The sequence below is a fragment of the Drosophila novamexicana genome, unplaced genomic scaffold, assembly GCF_003285875.2.
Source record: "Drosophila novamexicana strain 15010-1031.04,08,12 unplaced genomic scaffold, DnovRS2.1 tig00000193-arrow-pilon, whole genome shotgun sequence".
NCBI lineage: Eukaryota > Metazoa > Arthropoda > Insecta > Diptera > Drosophilidae > Drosophila > Drosophila novamexicana.
This window is the reverse complement of record NW_020824787.1, coordinates 334,335-362,188: the sequence shown is the minus strand read 5'-3', so window position 1 is coordinate 362,188 and position 27,854 is coordinate 334,335. Positions and strand designations below refer to the sequence as shown.

Here is a 27,854-nt window from a genome sequence, read left to right as displayed (position 1 = left end):
ATTATATTATTTATTTTATATTTAATTATTTAATGTAATAAACTTTTTGAATTTACTTAAAAGCCCTTTAAATTAGTTTATTGAAATAATGCAATTATAATATAATTTATACAAAAATATATTGAAATGAAATATTTAATATTGGAATTATGAATTACTTTAATAGTTTTTCGTTTAATACTTGTTAAATTTAAATTCTTTTAATTGGCGCCATTTTGCTTCGCCACCTAGCGAATTATAAAAAAAACACACGCTGCGTGGCGCCACAGTGCAACGCGCTCTAGCAGCAGTGCGGCCAACTAAACTGTGCTCTGGGAACAGATTTTAACGTACGCTAGGTAGCGCCACTGTACACGCGACATCTAGCGGCTAACTATAAGGCAGCACAGCCGCAGCACTTGAGCATCACTGTGGCGCTCTCTGGCGTCGATTAAATGCGCAGCTGGCTCAACTGTACCCAGCAAATCTGGCCTGGCTGTCAGATTGCAATTGCCAAAAGCGCAACTAATTTTGAAATTTCAAAATTGTTAAATAAATAATAAAAGCAATAAGACACCGGCGGACACACCCAACGCCATCAGCAGCGAGTCAAAAGGCAGCTTTGAAAGTGTTTAAAAAATATATTGCTGAAAGAATTGGCCAAACGAAACGCAAACGTGTAATCCCTGCCATTTGGGCATTGGACACACACACACACACACACACACACACACACACATGCTTACTCTTATTGATGCCTAATAAACCACAAGAACAACAACAAAGACGCGCAGATTATGTCAAATTATATGGAGGTTTTGAAAAAAGGTGCGGTTCAGTGAAGTTGAAGTAGTTGAGCGCGGTGAGAGAGAGTGGGAGAGGAAGGGGGGGGGGGGGGGGGGGGGGGGGGGAGGAGAGGTAGACGCTTGACCAATTTGTCAGTTGCATTCCATGTACATATACATATGCATATACATATACATATAACTGTGGGCATTCATTCATTTATTGAGTTTTTGTTGTGCCATTTGCCAGTTTTATGACACACTGCCACGCCCCCTCAGCTCTAGCCAACCCACCCAGCACACATGGGCAATAAAATGTTTAGTACTTTCGCTGCAACTGGGATTTTTATGGGTCAGTCCCAGGGTCCTAGTTAGATTAGTGGAACATATGCCCAGGGACAATGCAGCGCCTTTTGTGGCAGGTCAGCAGCTCGATAAGCAGAGAGAGAGAGGGGGCAAGGGGGTGGGGGGTGGGACTGCTGATGTCATCGACTCACCTGTGAGAAGTACGCTGGTAACACGCAGCGCTGGTCATCGAGACGCGAGCCGCACTGCACCCGCTCCAGCAGCTCGAAGAGATCCTGTGTGGGTCCGCGCAAGCGTTCCGGACTGTGCGTAACGCTGCCGCCGCCTGTGGCCGGTTGTTGCTTCTGTGTGCCCGCCATGAAGGCATGCTGGCGTCTGCAAGGAGCGAGAGAGAGAGATAAGATAAGTAAGAGAGAGAGAGAGAGACAAGATACAGGAAACTGCTTAATAATAGTGCACGCGAAAAGCTAATCACAATCTTTTTGCTAGCGTGTGCCCAGCCAAGCCCAGCCCAGCCAAGCCAAGCCAAGCACTTGGCAATGTCACAGCTGAGCTTGGCCCAGACCAAAGCAAAGCAAAGCCAAGTCAGCCACAACATGCAATCTCTTCATGCTTCAGCGCCAATCCAAGTGCAAGTCCAAGTCCAAGTCCAAGTCCGACTATGCGCATTCAACAATCTTCAATTGACTGCGCACACTCGAGTGGCGAAACCCTCGTCTTCGGGGTTTACCCGAAGGCAAGCTCTATGGGAACACGTCGAGAAGTGGCCACTAGAGCAGTCACTTGCAAGGACCGCGAGTTCCATTAAGGTTAACCAATTTGCTAGGGAGGGCGCACACAAAGAGCTCGAGTGGTGACTGCAGAAAGATTCAATAGAACAACAGATTGACAGCTAAGCAAAGTCAAGCAGAACGTTTAAGAACAGAAGGGAAATCAAGTAAAAGCAAAACTAAAGAAACAAACGAAAGTGAAAGGAAATAGAGGCAAGAAAAATAAAATCAAACTGCAAAATTATTTATAAAACTTGAAAAAGTAACAGAAAGTAAGTCTTAAAATTGGAATAAAAAGATATAAGAACCTCCTAGAGATAAAAGGAATATGCGAAGAAATTTATCAAGTAATAATATTTTAATAAAAAGTGATTTAATTTACGCTGCCAAAAGTGTGGAAAAAGAATGATACGAATCAAGTTTAAAGAGAGTATCTAACAGCGAATTAAAGAGAATTATGGATAGTCAAATCTTGAAATTTAGAAGAACTGTTGTTAGAGAAATCTTTGAATTAATAATAAGTTGATATATGATATATATGATATATATGATATACATGATATACATGATATATATGATATATAAATTAATACATTGAGAGGTGGGAACTGCAACATTCTCATGTATCTTGCAAGTAGTTGAAAGTGTCTAATGCCGTGCCAAGCTTTCGATTCAAAGTCTCAATTGAATCGTTCTCTGAGAACAATTGCAATCAAAGCTCAAGGATGCTTAATCTAATTCTTCAGCTCGGCTTGCCGCTGCAGTCGGGCAGTCAAGAGCTGCTTAAGGATAACTTTTCGGTTGTGTTTTTTATTTATGGTTATTTTTTTTTTTTTTTTTCCGCTGCGAAAAATCGTAGAGTTGAGTGGAATATTTCTCAGGTTCTTGAGAGTTGCGTTCACGCATCAGGGAATACGAAAAGAAAGGAAAAAAAAATTATGAGTGCCACTTGAATATTTCATATTTCATATTTCTGTTCTTTTTTTTGTTTTTATTCATGTTTTTTTGTCACTTGTGCAATGTTTCTGTGTGTGTTTGTGTGTGTGAGCTCATCTTTTTGGTGTGTTTTTTTTTTGGTTTGGTTTGGCTGAACTTTTGTCGCAGCAGCCGCCACTTTGTTGACACAGAAACAACAAACGCCTCGCTGGGCACACGGAGAAGCGGAAGAGGGGCTGGCCTGGTGGGGGCAGGCTCAGCTGGCCAAGGAGCCAAACATGTTGAGGATGTTGCAGTTGTTCCTGTTGTTGTTTACTTTGTTGCCGTTGTTGTTGTTTTTATTGCGTGTGTGCAGCTGCCTTTGCTCCACATTCGAAAGACAACAAGAAATACAACTAGAATTTCAGTTGTTGTTGTTATTTTTAAACAATTTGTTGCTGCCTCGCTCTGCTCTGCTCTGGTCTGCTCTGCTCGTCCCGACAACTCCTGGCTGGCCATAAATTAACACCTACACGAAGCTGAAGCTGGAGCTGCTTGGCACACATAAAAGTATGACAGTTATGGCAAAAGGATATCGAAACAAGGCGACAGGCCTGCCCCTCTCAGGCATATGCATCATCAGCTCTGATCATTGAAACAACAAGGACAATAAAACCCCGAGTGTTGATAGTTTTTAAGTGACAGAGAAAGTGGATGTTAGATCTAACCCGTTGCATGGTAATACGAGAAGTTTTAAATAGAACCAGCCAAGGGATGAGGAGGAGGAGGAGCTACAGCTGCCTGCTTTATAGGGTATATGACATGTGTGGGTTAGTCAGAAATGATAAACGAATAAGGTAGACAGTTAAATGAATAACTAGCTGAAAATTCATGCACTCTTCTTGATTTTAAATAACTAAACTTTTTAGTGCAATTATTGAAAATGTAAAAAAAATATTTAAAAAATACATTTATCAAGAATTGGATGAATAATATGATTATATTCAGGGAAAACAAATTTTTTAAATTCGATTTATATTAAATAATAGAAAATACTAACAATAATTTATCAATTCAATCTAATTATAATTCAATTATATTCATATTTTTTAATATATATTTTTTAATTTTTTTGAATTTTCGACAATGCCTTATGTCTCTCCTATTCTTAAATATATATTTATTTTCTAGGATTTCTTTCAACCAATAAACCCTATTGAATCTGTTCATGTTTAATATTTCTTTTATATTTTATATATATATTTATATATTTATTTGAAGCTCACGTTTGTAAATATTCAATATTCTGCTGTTCATTCGAACTGTGAACTCAGAGCCGAATGCAATATCCGAATTTATTTAATTGATTTATGCATCAATTCGTATTTTTTTTTTTACAGAAATATTTCTGTTATTTTTGGGCGAACCAACTCATCGAAATGTTGACTTTCCCAGTAAATGCAAGTTAACGCCTCGCTGACAGCCATTCGACAGTTGAATATACTGAATCGTTACATATTTTCGGTTTTTGTCAAACATATTTCTAGTATCTTTGGGCAACAATGCCCGAATATATTTATATATATGGCAACCAACTAGTTTCGGCTGATCAAATTACGAGCGAGCGATTTTATTGCATTTTTATGACAATTTTTCACATGATTTGTCGCTGCAAAATTGAAATAGAAATCGAAAATTGAAATAAAAATGGGAATAGGAATCCAGCGCAGGACATGAACATAAAACTGTTGCCCTAACAAGCAATAAAAATGAAAATACACACATATGACAGGGCGCAGAGAGCGGCAACAGAAGGGGGAGCGGGGATATGTCTGTGTGTTGTCTGAGGCTATGATTCAAGGTTAATGCAACTGCAACTGCAACAAGATACAAGAAGGGTATATTGCTTTTGTGCAGAAGCATGTAACAGACATACGCAACATTCGTGATCAGCTTTAACTGCCGGCCAATCGATAACTCGTTCAACGAAACCGATAAAACTCATCCGATATGCGATTCGATTGGAGCACTAAACGACAGGCAACTATCTTAGTATGTGAAATATCTTACAGTATACGGATATTCAAAAGATTTCACATTGAATTGAAATATTTTGAAGGCATAGTCTTGAACTTTGGTATTTACACTCATTTGAATGTCATGTTTGTGCCCTGAAATTTTCATAAAGATCGGACAACGAGCACCGAAGTTCACGTAGATGTTCACAATAGTAAGGAACAAGAAGAATGTGTGCAGTTTATGTTTATAAAAGAAAACTAGATTGTGTGTAAAGGCAGCACAGTATTAGACTCAGGGTATTGCCTAGTCGGGCACTTCCGAACAGTGCACCTTTTGTTCCTGTTCTTCTTTTAGATTGATGATAGCTTAGGCTTAGCTCTTGCAGAGTCTGCTGATGATATCGCTGGGTTTGTTCTGCCTGCTATTGTGGAACTGTGCCAGAGCCACCCACAAAAGAGAATACACTCACTTCCTGTTGCGGTTGCGCCTGCGTCTAACTGTTTGGCTGGCATTGTTAAAGACGCGAGGCGGGCGGCGCTAGGTGGAAGGCCACGCCCACTTAATTAAAAGCTATTAAAAGCAATACAATGCGCTAATACTTCCTATGCGAACCTCTGTTATTTTTCCGCACCAAAAAGTGTTCATTAAATGCAAATTTATGTCACCCACCCAAGCGACGCCTCCCCCCGGCTCACACCTAAGCCCACTCTTTGCCACGCCCCCACCCCCACCCCAACCTTCACCCTCACCTTTCGGCTAGAACTTAGCTCATTTGGCATGCGCGGCGCATTGCGCGTGTGTTTAAAAAGTTTTGGCCGCCGAGCGGAAAATGCAAAGAAAAACAATTACAGTAAAAACAACCAGGGAAATAGGTGGGGGAGATGGGGACAAGGGGGCGTGGGTACGTCGGGGCGTTGACAGTTGCAGGAGAGAGGAAGATATATGAGCTGCTATGCAGCACTTAATCACAGGCCGCAACGACAACAGAATCAAAAAAAAAACAAAGCAGGGTTTAGGTTTTTGGGTTTTGATTCTTGGCCAGAGCCCGCAGCTGTGCCTGCGTGGGAAACACTTGCTCGGCCGGGCAGGAAAAACTCCCGCACAAAGGCAGGCAGCGGTTGGCTTTTGATGGGCCGTCCCCAGGCGCTAATTAAGCGCAGGAGCAGCCGATGCAGACGGCAGAAAAGTGTCTAGTTTTTCCAATTGTCGGTGAGAAATTACAGGAAATGTCCAACAACAGCAACAGACACAAAAAAAAACGAAGAAAGAAATCAAGTCCCAAAGGACAAAGGACACACACACACAGACACAGACACGCAGCCAGCTAATGGGTCAGTTTTTAGTCGCACTTTGGAAACTGGAGCACAAAACTGATAGCATCAGAAGCTGTCTCCCTCGCACGCACACAAACACACACAGGCAGGACGTGGCAAGGACTACAGTGCGATGCACTGCGCCGATAAGCAGAACCCGTTGCCGGACAGCCGAGAGGGACAATGACATGTAAAAGGATATGCGAGCAAAAAGTCAAAACCTCAACAGCAGCCCGACCTATGGCCCGAGACCCCGATGGCCATAATTAATAGCATAATTGTAGCGTGTAAAGTCGGCCGGCGGCGGCAGGATGTGTTATAAATTTATAGGAAAACTACGTGAAAATTACAACAGTTATGCCCGGAAAAAGACTTGCGCCAATATATGCGCGCCGCACAATGATAGATGGTCGAGAAGAAAGCGAGCTCTCGGTGAAAGTCCTTTGAGCGGAAATGGTAAAAAAAAAGAAAAGTAAAGGGAGTGGCAAGGGGAGAGGGAAAACAATAGGTGGCAAAGGAAAAGGGGCAAATTGGGGTGGACGCATTCTCACATTGTGCCTAAACGTGCAGTCGCGACGGCTTCCGCGCCGCATGAATTGTCATTAAAATTAGTTCCAGGAGTCGCCAGGACTCGCAACGATACGAAACTCGGTTTCAGCTTGAGATGCCGGCAGATTCGCGCAAGTTTTTCTCATTTCCGTTGCCTGTCTGTATGTGTGTGTGTGTGTGTGGAAAAACTTGTCTCTGCCCAGTTTTTACTTTTGTGTGCAGCGTGCACATCCTTCAAGGCGAACGTCTTGAGGGGCAGAACCCGTTTCCCGTTTGCCGTTTGCCGCTTTCGTTCGGCCTCATAAATGCAACACGTTCCAAAATCGAGAGAGAGAGAGAGAGGGGGAGAGAGAGGGGGGGAGAGAGCGGCAAGCACTCGAGGCCAACAGCGAACCCTAGCTATAGTGAATCCTTGTGGCCAGGTACAGGCAACACTTTTCGCTCGCTCGTAAATTAGCCACAAATTTGCCGGAAAAGTTGGCGCTGCCTGTTTTTATTGGTCATTTGCATAATTTCAATCGAGTCCTTTTCCTTCTGCTTTTCTTCTTCTCTTCTTTTTGGGCTAAAAATTACACAATTTTCGTGGCCATTTTCACAGACATCTTTTATTGATAAGGCAGCCAAAGGAACTTGTTCTGATTTATGCTCCTTGCCTAGGCTCCTGACCAACTTCTCTACTTTCTTCCCCGCGCTGACAGCCTGCAAATTTATGGCTGCCCAGTTGATCGATCGAGGAAAGTGGACGCAGTTAAAGTGAAAGTGAAAGCCAAAGGGCTTCGTTTTTAGCCCGGGGGCAGGCGGCAGCTGTCCGCAGCGGTCAGTAAAAACATGGGAAAAACAATCTGCATTTTTTTCTTTCTTGATACTGCAGGCAGATAAGCTTAGCTCTGATCTACTCCAAAATCTGATATTATGTTCGGTTCTGGAGCCAGTTATTATCAGCTGCTCATTAAGCGGCAGAAGCTGCAACCCGCATTACCTGGCTGAGAGGTGAAAGTGTTAGATGTAGATCAGGTTAGTTAAACAACAAGCAGAGAGTTTCGAATAAATTAATAAAGGTCGCTGCCAAGTTACAAATAGTTCGGGAACATGTGAGAGTCAGTGTTAATCAGGTAAGTTTAGTAAAAGGCAAACATTTATGGAAGACTACTTTCAGTTAGTTAAGTACTAAGAACCACATTGTAATTCTCTAAATGAAATGGGATGCACTTAATTACATGAGATTATTTTTTAGAGAAATTGCATGTAGTGTAGCTAAGAGAATTCCAAAGGTAAAAGCAAGAATCTGTCAGAAAGTTTATATATATGAATAAAAATTATAAAAATTAAGACAGTTAAGGAATAGGTTTTCGAGAGTAATTATAATTATAATTATTTAATACAAATTTAAAGTTAATTGTGGCAAAGAGCATAAAGGAAGGGAAGAAGAAATTTGGGGTAAGTTAGTGTGTTGCTCCCTTTCAAGAATTATCATGAATTAATACTACATATTATGATGTGTAAATCAAGCTAGTCAAACAGTTTATTATTTTATCCAAAAGAGTCGAGCGTAGTTGCAAATTATAAGAAGAATTGATAAGAGCAAATGATGTGTGAGAATAAGTATCAAATAGCTTGGCAAAGTGTTTAAAAATAATGTAATGTCCATTAGGGACAATATTAGAATAAATTTTTGTTAAGGATCTTAGCCAGACCAAAAAAAGTACTCAAAAAAAAGTATATAAATGCTAGTGTTTAACAGGAGTAGACTCTATGAAACGATTTACTTGTCCATCAATGAGTTAGCATCTGATAGTTATAATAACAATATTCTTAACCATTTGCATTCGCAATGATAATGCTAGCACAACAACTTTGGACACTTTGTGGGTTTCCATTATAACCAGCTGCTGTGGAGAGCTCAAGGCGTTCTCTAGATCTTCTGTGATAATTATCCCAAACTATCTTTGGCAAACTTTAACAAGTCAACAAACCATTTATTCTGGACACACACACACACACACAGAGAGACATAAAAATAGCTGCCAGCAGCGTCATCAAGAGCTACAAGATGCCCCCGCGCGCTGCCATCCCCTCTCCCCGCCGGTAAGTGTGTGCCCCCTGCGCAGAGAACAAGTTTAATTTGACACGCAATTGAGTCCAAGCGAAAGGCAACCTGTTGAGCTGAGTGGCTCCTTGGTGGACGTTGCCAGGAGCGGGCACTTGCTCTTGGGACACTTTGGCCAAATGCAGCATGAAAATGCTGGTAATAACCGTTTAAGTGTTGATATTTTTAAATAATATGCATGGAAAGCAAATGGAACAGGTGAAGGGGCCGCGTCTGGGCCACTTTGCATATTAATGAAGCGCGCACTCAGCCAGCCAGTCGCTTAGTCGCCGGGACTATTTATAAGGCATGAATTAATGTGGCACAGGCACGCGCAACTGCCACGTGCCACCCCCCAAAAAAAAACTAATTGACACTTTGGCGCGCTTTTTGGCAGCCAAATCCGCAGCTCAAGGTGTCGACCCGGCGACAGGCAAATTACAGAACTGAGACGAAAAGCAACATAAAACGTTTTTACAAGTCGCTGGCAAATAGTTCTGCGCGCGTTTAAAAACGCGTGGGCGAAACGCTTGTTGCTTTTGAACAAGGTCAAAAGCAAATGCTGAGAGTTGCAATCGCTTAGTTCAATCAGAGCGGCGTTTGCCCAAGGCAACAACAATAACAACAACAACGGCAGCAACTGCGGCTGCTTAATTTGCAATTATGGCCAAAAAGATGTGGGACGCTCAGCTCCGCTCCGCTCAGTTCAGCTCGGTTCAGCTCTGCGGTTTAGCAATAGCCAAACGACCCAAGCGACAAACCTCTCTGATTAACCAAAGCGACAAATTCGCAACGCATTTCCCCCACAAACCAAAAATTGACAGCTTGACATGACGCATTGAGGCGACAGACGAACGAATCCCCCCCCCCATTCCCATTGATGGATCTGATCTGTGGCCAGGTGAAGCAAACGGCGTCGTGTTAGTAGGTTAAATGCCAGCCATCAGAGTAGTATTACAAGCGCGATTATAACACTATTCAGGTGAGTCTTTAAAAACGCACGCGACTTGTGCGCGTTTTTTAGTCGCAGGCAATTATTATAGATTGCATAGTATTCTGATAGCAAATGCTGCCTATGCTACGACGTAAGACAAGAACTTATATAGATGCCTGCTAATAACAAACGCAGCTTAAGCCAATGCCTCGTCATTCATTCTTGGGGTGCATCCAGGTTTGGGTTCGATCTTTGGTTCAAACTTAGTTTTTTGAATTTTTTTTTCAGCTACATTTAAAGATTAAGTACGATTTACAAAGAAGGATAGGTAGTTGGTTAGCTAGATGAGTAGATAGATAGATAGATGGATAGATAGGTGGATAGATAGGTGGATAGATAGATGGATTAGTAGGTGCATGGATAGATAGTTGGATAGATAGAGGGATATATATGATGAATAGTTAGATGGATTGATAGATGGACAGAAAAAGCGATAGATAGACAGATAGATAGGATAGATAGGATAGATAGATGGACAGATAAATTGATGGGCAGATAGAGTTAAAGTTAGATGGTTAGATAGGTGGATATGATGGTGGATAGATAGGTTAACAGATAGCTGAGTGCGTTTTAAGTACATAGAGCTCAAGAAACTCCTGATAAAGTGTTAAAAATCGCCTGAATAAGACTGCGCGATTTCAGTGCGATTTATGTGCGTTTTAGACCGCTAAGTTTCAAGGTTAGATAAATAATTTATAATATTGCAATGCCCTTGTATTCTCCTGAACATTTCAAGCTAACTTAAAGCTTCTGGCAGCACGCTTTAAGCTGGCATTAAAGCATCTTTTGTGCGCGTTTTTAACTGCCTTGAGGCCTATATAGTGACAGAAATTATGTTGAAAAAACCTTACAATGCAACGTTAATACAAAACACCAGGTTTTGTTGAGCACATGCTGCTGCATAATATATATGCAAGCATAAGCCAGCTGATAAGCGCGTTTTACGCGCGATTTGTCAGCGTTTTAGGTCGCTGAGAAGCGCGAGAAGCGCAACAAATTATTTTGATTGGTTGTTAATGCAACTTCCTCCCAGGCCGCAGCCTTCTAATTATATATGCTTGCTGCTGCTGCTGTAGCTTCTCTTTTTTTTTATGCCGCTTGCATGTCTGCTGTCCATTTCGCGCCTCGCTCCGCGCCCATCAGACGGAGGGCTGCGGGCCCAAAAATTAAAAACCACGCAAGTTTAACCGCCAGCTGACCCGCCTGTCTTGTTTTTTTTTTTTTGCGTTGGTGTCTGCGAAGCAAATTTCAACTAACCGCATTTGAACTCGGTGAGTTCTCCGAGTCGAAGAGAAGTTTTGGAGGCTGGTGTGGGCTGGCTCCAGGTGATTTATTGTCCACAGATCGCTGCAGATATGCGACTTCTCACAGTGGGCTTAACGCCTAACGGTGCTCTAACGATGCCCGCAAATTGATAAGCAATGAGGGAATTACAAAATTCTAGACTCTTGTTGACTTTGCTGATTTGCAAAAAAAAAAAAAAAAAAAAACAACAGAGATTTTGCGCAGGGGTAAAAAAAGGGTTAAGGGACATTTTTTTTTTTTTTTGGGTTAAGGTATCGCCTTACATTTTTTGACAATGCTCGAGCGCCTTGTATAAGTAAACAGCTGTTTGTTGTGCATGGTAGAAAACAGGGTTTGAGCAAACAACAACTGCAACATCATCATCATCATCATCAGCATCATCGTATTAACAACACTGTCTTGGGACAACTATTCATTAATCATAAATTTAATTAACAATCAAAGGAATTTAACATACGTCCGTCTTAGGGAAAAATGACAAAAGTTGACAAAGAAAATTTTCTGCAAGGCGTTGCCTAGCCTGAGGCAAAAAGAAAAAAGGGTTGAGAAAATTAGCCAGAGCTCTCAGTACTCGGTTAATCAGAAATTTCCATTGATAAGCCATAACTCATGTGCAAATTTTCTCTTTACATTTTTTTTTGTCATTTGCGGTTTGTTTGCTGCACCCCGCACAAAAGGGAAAAAGGCAACAAAGCAAAACAAACAACAGCCAAAAAGCTGACATTTTGCATAATATGAAAATGAAATAAATTAACATATTTTATGCGCATCTCGCAGGCATATTACATAATATGCCGAGGCGCGTTTTTCAAGTGCGATCCGCCGCAAATTGAATTGCATTTAATTAATGCACTTTATGCGTATCCCTTCAAACGAAATTTGCAACATTTTTGCGTCCAATCAAAGCGCATTTCGTATTCAAAACATTTTCCTGGCCAATTTGCATAATATTCGCATATGTCACAGCGCGACGCGCGTCAATATTTGTACATGATATTCCGATCGAAATGATATATAGTTTTTCTCTTTTTTATTTTTATTTTTATTTTTATTTTTTTGTATTATGGTATACGTACAGCAGGTTCTTCATGTAGCGTTTGCGGGCAACCAATGTGTAGGATTCCTTATGTGTATGCGTTAGATATTTCATTTTGTTCAAGATCTCACACAGGTAAACACAGCGAATTATAGTTTGGGTCAGTAGACAGTTGAAAGGTTAGAGAACCAAGAGAGGGAAGTCGAGTTCCCAGATTGAATAACACACGCTGTCTCTCTCACTCTCACTGTCTGCACTCTCCTCAAGCAGGTATTTCACTTAAATTGAATCTTGTCTCTGCGATTTTTTGTTTTCTTAGGTCAAATCACACACACATAGACGGAAACACAAGTATAAAGTGGTGTTTCCTGGATTTGGTTCTTGAAACAGGTAGTTTTTAATGGTTATTTGACTTTTAAAAAGCATTTGTATTGCACATAATAGTTAATGTTAGCTTAATTTAAGTCAAATTCTTATGCATCTCATAGATACAAAAGTGGCAACAGTTGAGATACTTTCGCGTTTTTTTTTTCGTTTCGTTTCGTAGTTTCGCGTTTGCAACGGCTTAAAAGAAAAACCCAGTTAACCCCGCGTATATACAACCTAACAGCACGACGTATGCGTTCAAACTGAACTCTATGCGTGCCGACGATAACTTCACAGGCTCGACTGCAACTTCCAACTCCAGCGCGACGAGACGCGCTTCAACCCCGGAACTGAGCGACGATCGCTTCGAACATGTTCGATGCGTGTTGTTGCAGAGGCAGCAACAACGAACCAGTCACATACCATTTTGAGTTTATCAAGCCATAATATGGCATTATAGCGACACCGGCCGGCTACCGGATATGAGCGTGCCACACAAAAGGCCTGCCCGCCTTTTGTTTTTGGGGTGGCCAGAACAATAGGCCTACGGAGGCCTCTTCTTTTGCTCAAAGTGCTCGCGTCTGAAGCAGCATACTAATTCTCAGCCGGACTTCGGGCATGCAAAAAATATTCTAACAATGGGCAGCGCTTGCGCGTTCTGCTTGTAAAGGAGTCATTAACACCTGAACTGTCAGGCCAGTGAGCTGACAGATCAGATATCAGCTAAAGCCCTACAGGGTAGATCACAAGGGCCAGTCGAACTGTGAGAAGAATCAAAGTTGACAGTGTGCGTCCACGGGGAGATAGGACAGAGGTTATCTTTAAAAATGTTAACAAATCAGTCTGTAATCAACTTATAAAGTAGACATCCCAAGCTATTTAGTAAGTTAGCTTTTCCCAGTTACGGGATACAGGTAACTCCTTGACCTATGTTATATGTACATGTCAGACTTCAAGTCATTTGCGATAAGAGAATGTAAATTGGCTTGAATATATATGTAATAGGGTAATTAATATAGATCTATTATGAGTTATGAATATCTTCAGCTGAATTCTAGATGTAAAAACTCACTTAATGAAATCTTTAAGTTATCAGCTTAGGTTGCTAACAAGCTATCGATTGCCGAGCTACACACGCTTTGCATTTGCTTCAAGGTTTAAACTCGTTGTGAATTGTAACGCGTCAAGCGACGGAAACAATCGAAGCGCGCAAAACCCAAACTCACGCTCTTTGTTGTTATTTTCTGAGAAACACCTTATTATTATAATTGAGTGCATTATTACAATTTCTCCATAAATCAGTGAAAATACGTGAAAATTTAAATAAAGGCAGTCGCAGAAACTCTGTCATGGTTACGCGCAGTTTTCACTCAGAAAAGGAAATTTCCACAGCACTAAGTATTACCTGAGCAGACTCAATCAATTGCCAAATAAGTTAAGTTAAGTTCATCCATATAATAAACGGGAACGCCTCACACAAGTTTCTTTGCCTTACTCAACGTACCCTTACCTAGGCCAATTATAATTAATTAAATAACATTAAAATTCAATTTCACCTTTTGGGTAGAGGAGAAAAACCTCAACATCATTTCCACTTCCTCAGCTCAACTGGGTTTTTGCTTAGGTCACAGTGGAAACTCCCTGCTAAAGATTCTTAGTCAAGTCCGAGCTGCCTTTGAGCCGCTTTATTGGCCATGTTTACGTTTGGCTTGGCATCTTCAAACCCAAAACTCAAATTTAGCCATGAAACACATAACTTTCTATCTATTGTTTTAAGACTGGGCTGTTAACTAGGCGCTGCGAGACGAGATGGCTAAGATACAAGCACAGCGGGGTTTTTAGGCCCTGTTTCTGACTTTGTTTCTGTTTCCATTCGCTGAGGTTTATCTTGTTCTTGCTGTTGTTGGGCTTTTATAGACGTTCCGCTAGTCAAGTCAACGCTCAACACCTCATAATTCTATTGTCTTTCGACCTGTGCGCCTGAGTTTGCATACACAATAATGATAATCAGCTACTTGTGGCCAACTCTTGAGGACCCGAACCCCCCCGACTTATTTCACTTTCGTCGACTCGTACACCTTCCTCTACATCTTCTTTACACTTTTTTTTTCTATTTCTCCTCATTTTTTTCATAAAATTATGCAAATTAGTTGCGCCTCTGTTTATGGAACGTCGTCGTTCCAAGTTGACGACGCACTCTACCCAGTTTTTTTTCTTCTCTTTTTGACTGCGCCTCAGATAGAAAAGTTTTTTTTCTCGCTTTTTTATGATTTTATAATTTGCAGCTCGTTTCAAGTGGCAAGCGCAAGCGCGCATCGCGGCTAGGCGGGGTGTACCCAGGGGTACGTAACCCTAGAATATCGGCACCCTGCTCGAGTTCCAATTGCTCGCCTTCAGGTGTCAAAGGCGCCTGCGCGCACGCGCTCTCTCACCCCTGAGCCTGAGCACCCCTGAGCTATCGTCACCCCGTGCTACCCTCAGGGTTGTGGACACTTTTTTTTCAACTTTTTTGTTTGAATTTATAATTTTTTAGTTCTAGTTTTTTTTTTAACATTTTTTTCTCCATTTCTTCGCCCAATTGGTGAAGTTTGATTGGATACATTCGAGGCGGAGACTTTAAAATGCATATAAAATTTACATAATTTTATGAATTGACAGCAACAAACCATAGAGAATGCGACAAATAAACTATAAATTTGTGAGACCCTGCATATGATTAAGTAAAAAGAACATAATGTAGCAGGAACACCTACGGAAATTACAATAAATATGTACATATGCGATAACTGCGAAGCGTTGAGGGGAATAGCAATAAAATAATATACCCAAATATGGGGTTTTCTCATGTATAAAAGCTTGATATTGATATTATTACAAATAGGGAAAGTGGATATTTCAGCGTACTCTTTTCACATGAATTTGGCCCACGAATATTGTTCCCAGATTTAGAGACGGACCAATGTAAAACTTCAGGATCATAGCCTTAAAACTGAGGGATAAACGTATATAAATTTGGGTCTTAATGTTGATCTAGAGTATATATCCTTTATAAGGTCGGAGATGTCTCCTTCTGTGCAACCGCCACATGGGGATAATAAATTAAAGGATAAGTAAAGTAAAAGTAAAAGTAATATTAGATTCTAGTATTTTTGGCTTTGCAGTAAATATATATTGCTGCTCACACAACAGATCTAGCCTTAATTGAGAGGAAGCTGCTCTTTAAGGGAAATTTATGAAAAGCTTATTTGCGCATAAATTCAGCAATATTCGACTTGAAATGACCCTGACATTGTTTGGAAGCATTCACCTCTGTGCCGACCCCACACACATGGAACAGATACAACAAAAATTGGCTGCACATTTTGATAGCTAATTCTTTTCAATGAAAATTTCCGCAATTACAAAAATGAAATGTTAGAATTACATTTTGTGTATGCTAAATAAAACATTTTAACGCAGCTATCGAGGGTAGCTGCACAAGCTCTGGCCTTTGCCCGTCGCTGGGCGGGGCCAGTTGTGGGGGGCGGGTAATAAGTTTGGGAAGGCTGCCAGTCAAGCAGACGCCGCCGTTGCAGAAAGTACATTAACCCAGGCCTCGGCTGCTGCCAGTTTGTGGATTGTTGTGGGAGACCCCCGCCCACGCCCCGTCCCGTTCCGCAATCCCCCACAGCCCGCCAATGCTCATTCAGTTGGTTCGCAACTGGCCACCCACAAGAGCAGCGCCAACAACGCTGGCGACACCCTTTAAAAACATTTTTATGCCCTATACCCATTTGAAATGTGTACAAAAGGGGTATAACACAATTATGCAAATGTATGTAACAGGCGGAAGGCGTTAACCCTGACCACATAAGGATTCTGCATCAGGTGGAAAGATCTAATTTCTATCAGTCTCTGTGAATTTGTGCAATTAAGAGAGAAATTTACAATTTACATTTGAAATTAAGCTTCTCGAAGGATTCATTTTAAAATTATTTTATATTTGCGAAGAAGTACTCGGACTCAGTAATGGCTACTACCTTTGGGTTGTATCTCAGCATCTCAAAGGAAAGTGGACACAAAATATAAAGTAAGTTAAATTTACGAAGATTGTCGGGAATGTAGAATTTCTAAGCATTTAGCAGAAATTTGACTTTATATGATTCCAAACTATTTAATTAATTAAATTTTTTTTTTAATTGTTTGAATTAATGTTTTTTAAAATACTTTGTTCTTAAAAAACTCTATAAAATGAGTGATAATTTAATGGAATTATTTTATATACTTATTTCTTCATATCTGTTGTTGCAACATTAATCTTTGTTGACTCGTAAGTAACTTTCCTTTAAGAAGTATGTCTATATATGAGTAAGAGCAGCTGCATACAGGGTATCTGCTAGTCCGTCATTTATATTACATACATTCTAACGTGTTGTATATGTGTGTGCGAGTTGGTTTTTGTTACGCTTGTTAATTTACGCCAAAGCTTGCAAACATTCTGAGAGCAGGCTACGAATGTGCAGGAAGTGGGGTTGGGTTGGGTTGGGTTAGGTTCGGGTTGAGCGTGAGGGTTTGTTGGGGGTTTGTTGGGGGTTAGTTGGGTCGCAACATCATTTAATGAACTGCATAATACAGAGATCCCTGTGTGCGTGTGTGTGTGTTAGCTTTTTAAATGTTTAATTGCATCTGGGCATGTTTTTCTCACTCGCGCGTTTCGCTCAGTGTATGACACAGCAAAAAATATGTTTGTATTCATAAACGGAGCCTAGACGAACCCATCCACTCGCTGCCCGAGCATTTGCTGCATTGGCGCATTTTTCGCAATGTTTCCGTTTTGAATTCACTTTTCATTTGCGAACCCAACACAGTTGAGACCCTAAAGCCAGCCTCGTCCAAACCAGCCCCTATTTAGCCGAGCCAGCGACGAGCTGCGTCGTGTGCAGCAACAACAAGCGACAACTGTCTCGCAAGCGTCTCGGCTAGTACCCTATTTACCAACCCCTCCCCAAACTTGCCCCCGTCGCACCCATAGAGTTGCAGCCCCATCTTAATGCAGCCGCTAGACACAGTTGCCTTCGAGGCACACATAATTAAAATGTCATCGTCGTCGTTGCAGTCAGCACTTTTTATACACTAATCCCAGGGCATTTTGCGTGCTGGCATTATATAATCCCATAAAAAAGGCAGGATATGGCTTGGTCGTGCTTAAATCTAATGCTATAAAAAGTTAATATGACAACAGGATATTCCAATTTCAGCTATGCTCAAGACATTATTCTGCTCAAATGTACTTTTATTAATCATTAAAAATAGTTTACGGTTATATATGGACTCTATGTTTTATGTCAGGCTATGTTCTCATATTCTTATTATCGATGTATTCATTTATTATTAATATATTATATCTTACATTTTTCTTAAAAAAACATAAGGCTTCTGGCTATTTGTTGTCTGTTTTAGTCAAAAAGCTATTCAAATAACTTAGGTTGCAGATGTAATGTGATAATTAAGGCACTAACTGCAAAAGCCAAATATCTTTATATTAGTTGCGTCCAATAGTATAGCAAAAGCACAATTTAAACTTGAGAAATACAACAATGACAATCTGTTAATGTTGATTATGTTAAGCCTTAAGTCTCGGCTTGATAAATCATGCTATATGTAAGACCTTTGAAGTTAAGGAAATAATTGCGAGACTATCTTTAACTTCAACCCTACTACTTCTACTGTGTCAACCTTTAACCTTACGTCAATCTGTTACAGTTGATATCTCATATCCTAAAGTTTAGCCTTTCGAATGAGTCATTAAATCCATGTAATACATCGTTGGGTCTCCCTGTCTATGTAAAGTGTTGAGGCTATTTAGTTAAAAACTATTTTATATATACATTTTTTTCTGCTGCTGCAAATAAATAAGTCTACATTGGCCGTATCAGATTACTATATTACATTACAAAATGATTACAGTCGTTAAAAAGTTGAGTTTTTGGTGTGAAAAAAACTTGTAAGCTTTTTAATTATTTATATATCTACAATTGTTTATTTATAATTATTAAGTTTATTATTGTTTTTGGCATAAGCTGTTAGGCTTTAAGACTTATATATAAAAATAAACGAGAGTCAAAAAGGTTTGATTTTAGTTTTCACTCAAACTAATTCTCTTAAAGGTTTTACCTATTTCTTATCAAATTTAAGCTTTATATGATAGCTTGTATTCTATATGTAAACTCAATTATAATTGGTTGAAATATGTTTAAAAATGTTTCAATTTCATTGTGTTAGGGTATTTAAAATTCGTCCCTGCTCAGCTGTAGAGCGTTTCAAGTGCTGTTGCTACTTTGCTGCAGGTCCACCCCGCAGCCCGCGGAGCACTTGAGCAGGTCTTAGTGCAGCCCAAACTCCTTGAGGTCTATACAAATATAATTCTCCATTTAATGTGGCAAATGAAATTTAAGCACAGCCAGCAAAAATGAGCCCAGCCCAGCTTCGAGTGCAAAAATGCAACAAGCATTTTTTGCAGTGCAGCAATATAATATGCAGGCAGAGTCTTGAGAGGGCGGCGGAGGCCTAGAGATTGTATTTGTTGTTGATTTTTTGTTAGCTCAACAATTCAGAATTGAGGCAGGGTTCAGACGGAGTTGCATATTTAATGTGAACTTCACAGATTGACAAACTAATTCGAGGCACATTCGGAAAATCAGTTTGGATAATTGAATGTCTATGTGGAAAACAGGTTTCACGAGCAGACACGAGATGTAAGCCAGAGATATAATTGAATGAAAAAGGAAAACGGAAAATAAAAATGTGAAACTAATAAATATGGAGTAAAAGGACCCTGAGCGAACCTTTAAACCGTAGCGAGCAGGGTTAAATGCTAGGGCGCACACAAAGGCTGAGGCAGGCAAGGCACAGATAGAGAGTGTGTGTGAGAGAGAGAGAGAGAGAGCGGGAGAGGAGAGTCGAGAAAGTTGCCAACTCACATGCTGTTGGCTGGCGTAAAACGAGGCCTGAGCCCGGAGCAGACAGTGCAATGTCCCGACGCTGGCTGCATTGTGCGCAGCGAGCCCTTACAAGTACACACAGGACATGCAGAGACAGACAGAAACAGACAGCAGAGACTGTGCGAAAGTGCGACTGTCGAACGGTCGGACGTTCGGACGGACAGACATCATTTCATCAACGTTGACAAACTCATCGTCGTTGCGAACGGCCGTTGACGGCCTTACCAGTCGTTAACCAGCCCCTTCCTTAGCCCCCTTCCCACCCCTTTCCACCTTCTCATTCGAGTTCGACATTGACACATGATTTTCCAGCCCAACTCCAATTCCCAGCTTTCCCTTTGCGAATCTCTCTGGCGTCCTGTTCATGCAGAAATGTTGGCTTTAATGCCAATTTGAAGCCTCCGACTCGCAGCCTCCCAGCCTCTGCTCCTGGCTGCCTTTGGTTTTGAGCTCGTGCTCGTATTTGCATACCAACTTGTTTCTGAGCTAATTCTTTTCAATTAAACGAGATCCTGTCTCGCAATGAAATTTCGTATTTGGTCAGCTGTTGTACCTGGTCGCTGCCCCTCTCAACTTTTTCCTTCCCTGCTTTGCGCCCATTAGTCTTTCTATATATGCAAAAATATTTGTGAGCCAAAGTTTTATCCTGACAAAGTTTAAAGCTGTTTCTATTTCTGAGTAGTCATGAATGCCAATGCCAAGAGTCAAAAGTTTGTAAAATCATCGCACAGTCTGCGGTTTTTTCCTGGAAAATAACAACTAACGAGAGGCACCAAGAAAAGCCAATAATAAAATAATATCAGCAATTTTCTAAAGCGTCTTGCAAAAAGTTGCCAGCAATTACTTGGAGAGACGTTTTAAAGCAGATCAATGAAAAGAAAACATTATGTAGAAATACATATATACTTTGCTGGAACGGTCCTGAGGACTTTGAAAATTCCATTATATATAGCTTTATAACTTGATAAAGCTTAAAAATTGAATTTTAGTGATTTCTCATAAGCTTTTCCTTTTGACATCTCATTTGAATCGCTTTGATTTCACTATAATAACAAATAAATTAATATTTTTCAAATAATTTCTGAAATTATCTGAATCTGTTATAGTATGTATTCTTTGGCTAATGTCCATTCTATTAGCTACTAAGTCTATTTTCAAGTATCGCCAAGCTATCTTCCTGACGATACACATAAGAATTACTACTTAAAGTATTGTTTGCCAGTAGATAACTTAAATAGTCCTGCGAAGTCTAGAATTTTAAAGATAATTAAGCAGCATTTCGGTGCATATAAATCGACCTTTCAACTCAATCGATGTTCCTTTGTCTAATGAGTCGTGACCTCGTCCGCTTCTAGGTGTGTTGCCTGCCCAAAGGACAACACGACATGTGTGAACAGAAACAATGAAAACAGCAACAACAACAACAACAACAGCTGGCAACACCTTCAAAACGTGTTACAAAATGTGTTTTTAATTTGCCAAAACACAACAAAACGGGCGTCAGGTGTAAAAATGTTAAAAGGTTCTCTTCCAAATGTTGATTGAAATATGCGACCACACGCACACACACACGTACAGCCACACGCCAAGCCACGCCCAGTGGCGCGTCACGTTTAACTGCAAAGATACCCCCCCCCCCCCCCCCCCCCCCCTCACTGGTATTTGCGTACTTTAATTGGTCGCCGCGTAGCTCGTTAGCGCAAAAGTTGACAACCAAATTGATATAATTCATCAGGCATACATATACATATATACGCATGCATATACAATTTATAAAATATATATTAATTAATTTCAATTTTGTCTCGCTGTGGCAACGGGCCAGGCTCGAACAAGACCGAACGTCAATTAGTTGGCGCATCGAGGCGCAGTTTTATGGTCATGTCGCAGCCGCCGTTTTTAATGTGCCAACCTGTCCGAGTGCTGCCTTCTAGGCCATTGCATTTGTCACCTTTGCCGATTTTTATGGCCCGCACTGTTGTTAACGGCGCCTTGGGTGGTTCCTTTGGCTCCTTTGTTTAGCCCACACTTCTGCTGGCCGTTTTACTGTTAACGGCCTCTGGTCACATCTAATTAACAACAGTTGCCATTGGTCCGGGCCATTAAAAGCGCACATAACAGACAGCTGCTTCCAGTCAATTCCAATGCATATTTTTTTCAATCAAATTATAGCGCTTTTGATCAACAGCCACCAAATGGCAGGCACAAAGTGGAATTGACAAACCGACAACAACAACAACAGGTGCCGTGACGTAGGCATATGAATTTGCATATGTATGTATGTTCGTGCTTTTGGCAGAGCCACAGTGTAAGAGCGAGAGAAAAGCATTACATGTGGAACCTTTGTAAGTAGTACAATGAAAACGGCAAAATACTGTCAAGGGTATAGTCAGAAATTACTCGAGCAAGCTTAATTCAACTGATCTGGTCACACTCAATTGATCACAGTTTTACAGATTGGCAATTGCCGATTAATTAATTACATGTTGTCAACTTTGGTACACGTTGTTTTTTATTGTTCAATTGACAAAGTGTTTGTAATGTGAGCCTTTAATGGATTAACGCTCGCAGGTGCGTGCCACCGCAGGGCAAGCAACACCTGTGAACTTTTGTTGGTTTTTGTACGTAAACGGCGTGGGGGTCGTTGGCCAAACTTTCAGGTGTGTGTGTGTGTGTGGGTGTGTGAGTGTGTGGTGGGCCGTGTAATTGATCAAATAAACGAATGAGTGGAAGAGTGTGATTGAAAAAGAGAGTGCTGGGCAGAGGAGACAAACATACAACGACTGTTGCCACTTGGCATATTTGTACTGCAATTAAAGCTTTACAAATAAATGTACCAAATTTGATGTAATGTACCCATTTCAAAAGGCATACTCCTATTTAAATATTATTTAAACACATTTTTTGTATGTTTTCCAATGTGCAATAAATGCCTTTTAGAATACGTTATTTTCACACTTGAACATTTTATGTTAAATCAAATGATAAAAGTACCTATTTGCATTAATGTACCATATTTGGTACATTTATTGCACATGCACAAAGAGACTTCCGCATGCATGTACACACGCATACACACACACACATACACACTGTCTGTAATTACATGGGCATGTGTGAGTGTGTGGGGCTCTTGATGTTTTTGATCTTTATGTTGATTGCTTGCCACGTTGCTTTCCAGCAATTGACACTCAACCAATTAATGTTGCTTGTTTTGCCGAATGCAGCCCCCTTGTTTTTCCAGGAAAATTGAGCTTCTTACCAATTTTGCTCAGCAAATTGCGTTGGCTGCGCACAAAGTGCGCCTAAAAATAGACTCGAATTTGTGCGTTTATTGAAATGTTTGCCACTGACAGGCAACAAAATGGCTGCCAAAACAGCAAAAGCTTAAGCCAAAATAACAACAACAGCAACTACAACAAATGGCAGCACCTGTGGCTAGGCAAAAGCTTGCCAGGTGCGCACCATTGCGGCATGTCCCGAGGTCATTTTTGCTACACTGTTCGAAAAGCGAGAGGAGTATATTGGCAGCGTAGAAAAACCCAAAAATCTATATCTCCTGCGTTTGCAGGGCTAAATGGCTGGAATTTGGCAAGAGCCCGTCTTAAGATCGATCCGAGGATGTTTCTTTGTGAAAGGGCATTCTGCTGTCGGTTACACCCCATGAGAATATTCTTACTTGTTGTTTTATGGCTCTCGGCGGGTCAAACAAATTTCTCACCCGTGATTACAGTTTCCCTTTGCCGCGGATGCCGTAATGACAGGCAAACTGTTGTCTGACTGGACGGGGGCACGTGATGAGGGGTGCGGCTCGGCTGCCCGCTAATGGCTGCCAAGTTTAATTAAACTTCGGTCTATATCATTGGAATATTTATGGCCACCTGGGCATTTTAATTAAGCCCACCGACGTTTAACGGTAACATCATAATCAATAAAGTCAACAAAAGTTTGCCTTGAAAGATGTCTCCGTCTCCTTCAAGGTCATTTTCCAGACTTTCTGGAAAAATAAGTATCTTTTAATGTGTGACATATATGACAGTTCTTCCATGGAGGATATTTTGTGCCTTATATCCTCCATGGTTCCTATACATACCTGAATATTTTGCCCCTTGAACCCAGAAACTTATTCTCACTCTGAATCCTGGAAACGCATTCTCACCACAAGCTTTGCATTTTTACAGTCCTTTATACTCTATACTTTATACTTTATAGTTTATAATAATTAATTTTCTTTGATTGTCTCAACTCAGAAAATAATTCCCATTGAAATGTTCTGATCTATCGACATATTTTAAACATTCGCTCAAAATGTTATGGAATAATTATTGTAAAATAAATCATAGAGACGAAGGCTGTAAATAAGCTTTGTCTGTTAAATTTTGATTAATGTTGCACACAATAAAATTGCATTAAATTATTGTGTACCATCCACATTTGATCGGAATTCGTGCTCAGTTCTCAATTTCTCACTCGACATGTGGAGGAAACGCCCTCTGCTGCACATCGGCAGCCTTTTTCTTGGCCGGGAAGGGGGGGCTGCCTACATGAGTTGTTGCCTGCAGTCAGGGCAGAATATATGACCGGCCCATTGAAAGGTTCAATTGCAGCGATAAATATTGCAATATTCTCGAGATTCAGTTGCAGCCAGCCTCTGGAGCAACTGGCTCCTTATCAAATGGCAGAGCGACGAGTGCGACGAGTTTCTCACGACGAGAACGACGACAAAGGCCCAGGACAAAAGTCGTCGTCGTCGTCGTTGTCGCATTTTGGGTGGCAACAAATGTTTTATTTATGCAACATGGCAATCACTGCCCATTTGTTGCCCTCCTCCCCGCTCTCCATCCCCAGACAAGTCATGCGAACCAGTTGATATGAAATACTTGTGTCTGTATTCATATATGAAATGAAAGGTGGGCGTGTGCGTCTGTTTGACAGCGCGACACGCATAGGCCAATGGCCCCTTCCCAGTTCCAGCCCCATCCCCAGTCCCCAAGTGCCACAGGACCGCATTTTATCAATAAGTCTTCACTGAAGATGCAGTTGCAAGTGGAACTGGAGTTGAAGCTGAAGCTGGAGCTGGAGCTGTGGCTGGCAATTGCCGTTGGCGTCAAACAAAGTTTTAGTTTTGCATTTTGCAGTTTTTTATGGAGCAGTTCTCACAATGTGCCGTTATCTGGCACTTGCTGGGCGGCTGGTCTCATGTTTCGCTTTTTCATTGTCGCTGGAAGCTGTCAACGACATGAATAATATTGAGTGCGACAAAAATCCAACAGCGACATTTGTACAGCAAGTTGCACGAATTTGATGGCATATGAATACGTCCCCTGAGTTGAATGACCCTTCTCTGTGATTCTCACAAACTTTAGCTGACGATTAAAGCTCGATGCATTAGGCAGAGACAATGGCAGAGTGGAATATGCAATATCTGATCCATGCTAACACCTTTCCCCGAGGAATTTAAAACTTTTTTTTGGCTTACCAAAACCCAACGAATATACCCTATACTTCATATTTCAGGTATTTGGGTCGAATATATGGAATCTCCTAGTTAATCATGCTTTGTTCAAACTAATAAATATTTTACAAACTAATAAATACTTTAAAAGCCAAGTAATTTTTGGGATATTTCGCAATTTTTTCTTCTAAATGACCTGATCAAGCTTGAATCGTTCAAAATGAAATAAAATATAAGTGACATTTCTTGTAATGCCTTAATAAAATAATAAAATATATATAATTAATAGGTTAAATCACACTCATATAAAATTGGAAAGCCGAATCATATTAATGGATCGCATAAAATCTCTTGATACTTTCCCCATTTTACCTTCACAGACAACTAAACAAATATGCCCCTTTCCCTTAACAAATTCAACGCTAGGGTATATTGAAAACGAAATATGGAATACAATGAAAAATTTATTGAATTACGGAAGCTGTCGCTGCGATTTGAAATTGAGAGCCTTACACGATTGGCTGACGTTGCCGTTGAGACATATCGAATTGAAATGGAAATGTTTGTAAATATTTCAATTTATGACTTTTTTTTCGAACGTTACTTACGACAATCTGAAGATAGTTACGAGTGCATATGGAAATAAGTGGCTTACCTGGAAAATGAAATAAAAATAAATAAAGTTTATTGCATAACATTAACAGACTTTATGGACTTTAACTTTGCCATTAACTTTAGTTATTCGCAAAAAGTTGACAGCCAAAAATGTGCCCAGAACAAAAATTCTTTGACTTAAACTATGCAAAGGTAAACTCTCAAAATGCTTAAACAATTTGCAACAAATTCTAAAAAAAAAAAAAACAAACACTGCGATTCATGAGTCTGTAAATGACTGTTAATTAAATATGCACACACAAAAAGCAAAAATATTTACTTTTCGTACTAGTTGAGGGTTGTCAATTTATGGTTGGCTAAATAAACTGAAATTCGATATGAGAAATAATTTGATTATGTCGTTTTTTGTTTTTGTTAGTCGCAAAGCTTAATAAATCAAATAAAGTGCATATTGTATTCAGAGTTTGAATAAACGATAAAACGATTTGCACAACTTTTTCATAATTTAAATATGGCATCAATGATGCTCATAATGAGCATAACAATGATGATAATGATGTCGATGATGGGGCCAATTTGCGATATGCTCGCCATTGCTCCAAGGGGAGACGAATTGACATTATTCTCAATGTGTTTTCGACATAACAAAACACATACGAGTGCACAGAAACATTTCTGGCCCTGTCTCTGGCTCTGTCTCGATTTGAAAGTGAAAACCCAGAGGGAAATCAGATGGTAGAGCAGCCAGACAGAACGAAGCGATAGTGCAGTACAGTTGATGTCAGTTTCCATTTGACCCAAGTTCGATTATTTAAGCCAAAATGGCATTGGCTAAAGTATTAAGTGCTTGGAGAGCACGCGCAGGCTTTAATTATTAATTGTCGCTATCTTAATCAATACAAGAAGCATATGTTAGTTCTTAATTAAACGAGTCCGACAAATTTACTGCCTGCAACTGAAAGACGAACCTATGCAAAGCTTAAAACTGAGAGACTAGACATAGAAACAGACAGACGGACATATGCACATATGTCTGGCTATATTAGCTCGACTGTTGATGCTAATTCGGAATATACATATATACTTTATGTCTGAGATGTCTGCTTCTTTGAGTTGAGTAACGTAGGAATAGAGAAAAGCTGTACTTTACTTCTCAGGCCAAGTCTTAAAAGCTTTAATTCAACCTCGAACTTATACCAAAATTACATCAAATTTACTTGAAGCTCTAAGCTCATAAAATGGAACTTATATAGCAGTAAGAAAGCTTAAAGTCGAAGTTATTTCTTTGACATTTAGAGACTGATTTATAGTACTAGAATAAAATTAATTTTAAAGCTTAGTCTAAAAGCAACAGAAGTTTACATAAAGCTGCCCTAAATGCATTAAGAATTGATTGAATATTAAAAACCTAGCTTACTTAAAGCTCGACTAAAGCAGTCTTGTATAAAATAGCTTTTAAAAGCTTTCAGCTGAATGCAGCTTAAACTTTAAGCAAAGCTAACAAACAACAATTATGCAGCGCACTTCACTCGCTTTAATTAGTTATGCTAAGGATAATTACATAAAGCCATAATGCGCAACGGATGATATTCAAATGAATAACTCTGGAAATGATTTATTTTTACGCAATTTAAATATTTTAATATAATTTTCAAATGCGCAGCGAAAGGGCCACAAAGCGCATTTGGCTCGAGACAGCAAAATGTAATTTAACTAATTTGATTCAATATAAATTATAAAGGTAAACAGCAACCGCAGCAACAACAACGATTAGTCAGCCAGCCACAACAACCTTATAAGCGTGTAATTTAATTTAATGCAGTCAAAAGCAACAACAACAACAACAACTCAACAACAACATGGCGCGTGAATAAATGTAGAAAATGTTGCACAGTTGCAACATAGCGACAAATGAAAAACAAAAACAACTAAAACTACAACAAAATTGTAGCTTTTAATGCGTTGCAATCGGTAAATCGCTGAAGCATTCAGTGCTGGCAGCTCATATATAGAAGTAGGAGATGGTGAAGGGGGAGAGGGGGGGGTTGTGGCAGTGGACTAAACTTATATCACACAATTTGTTGCCGCCGCTAATAAAGTTGTTGGCAACAACAAGTGAGACCCCAAAAATTGCTGCCAAAAACAAACAAAACTGAAAAATACGAAGAAGAAGCAGGCAAACAATTGCACAATGTGAAAATGAAAAGAGGAAGCACTAAATGAGCAGCCCAAAAAATTAATAGGCGTCTTAGTTGTTGTGGGCTTGTTGTTGTTGTTGTTGTTGTTGTTGCCGTCTTGGCCAACAATCGGAAGTGCAAAATTAAAAGCCAGACACAGACAAGAAAAACCCAAACTACGAACGGAACAAGAAAGAAAAATGA

At 40.1% G+C, this 27,854-nt stretch overlaps 1 protein-coding gene across 2 annotated transcripts in view; it reads right to left on the bottom strand.

The window, feature by feature from the left end:
* Window positions 1-27,854, bottom strand: part of LOC115758584 (rap1 GTPase-activating protein 1) — a 108,391-nt gene that overhangs the window by 49,769 nt on the left and 30,768 nt on the right. For both annotated transcript variants that reach the window (XM_030699304.1, XM_030699303.1), the window contains exon 2: window positions 1,262-1,445. In XM_030699304.1, coding sequence (XP_030555164.1) covers window positions 1,262-1,445 — 184 coding nt within the window. The remainder of the gene's footprint in view (window positions 1-1,261; window positions 1,446-27,854) is intronic.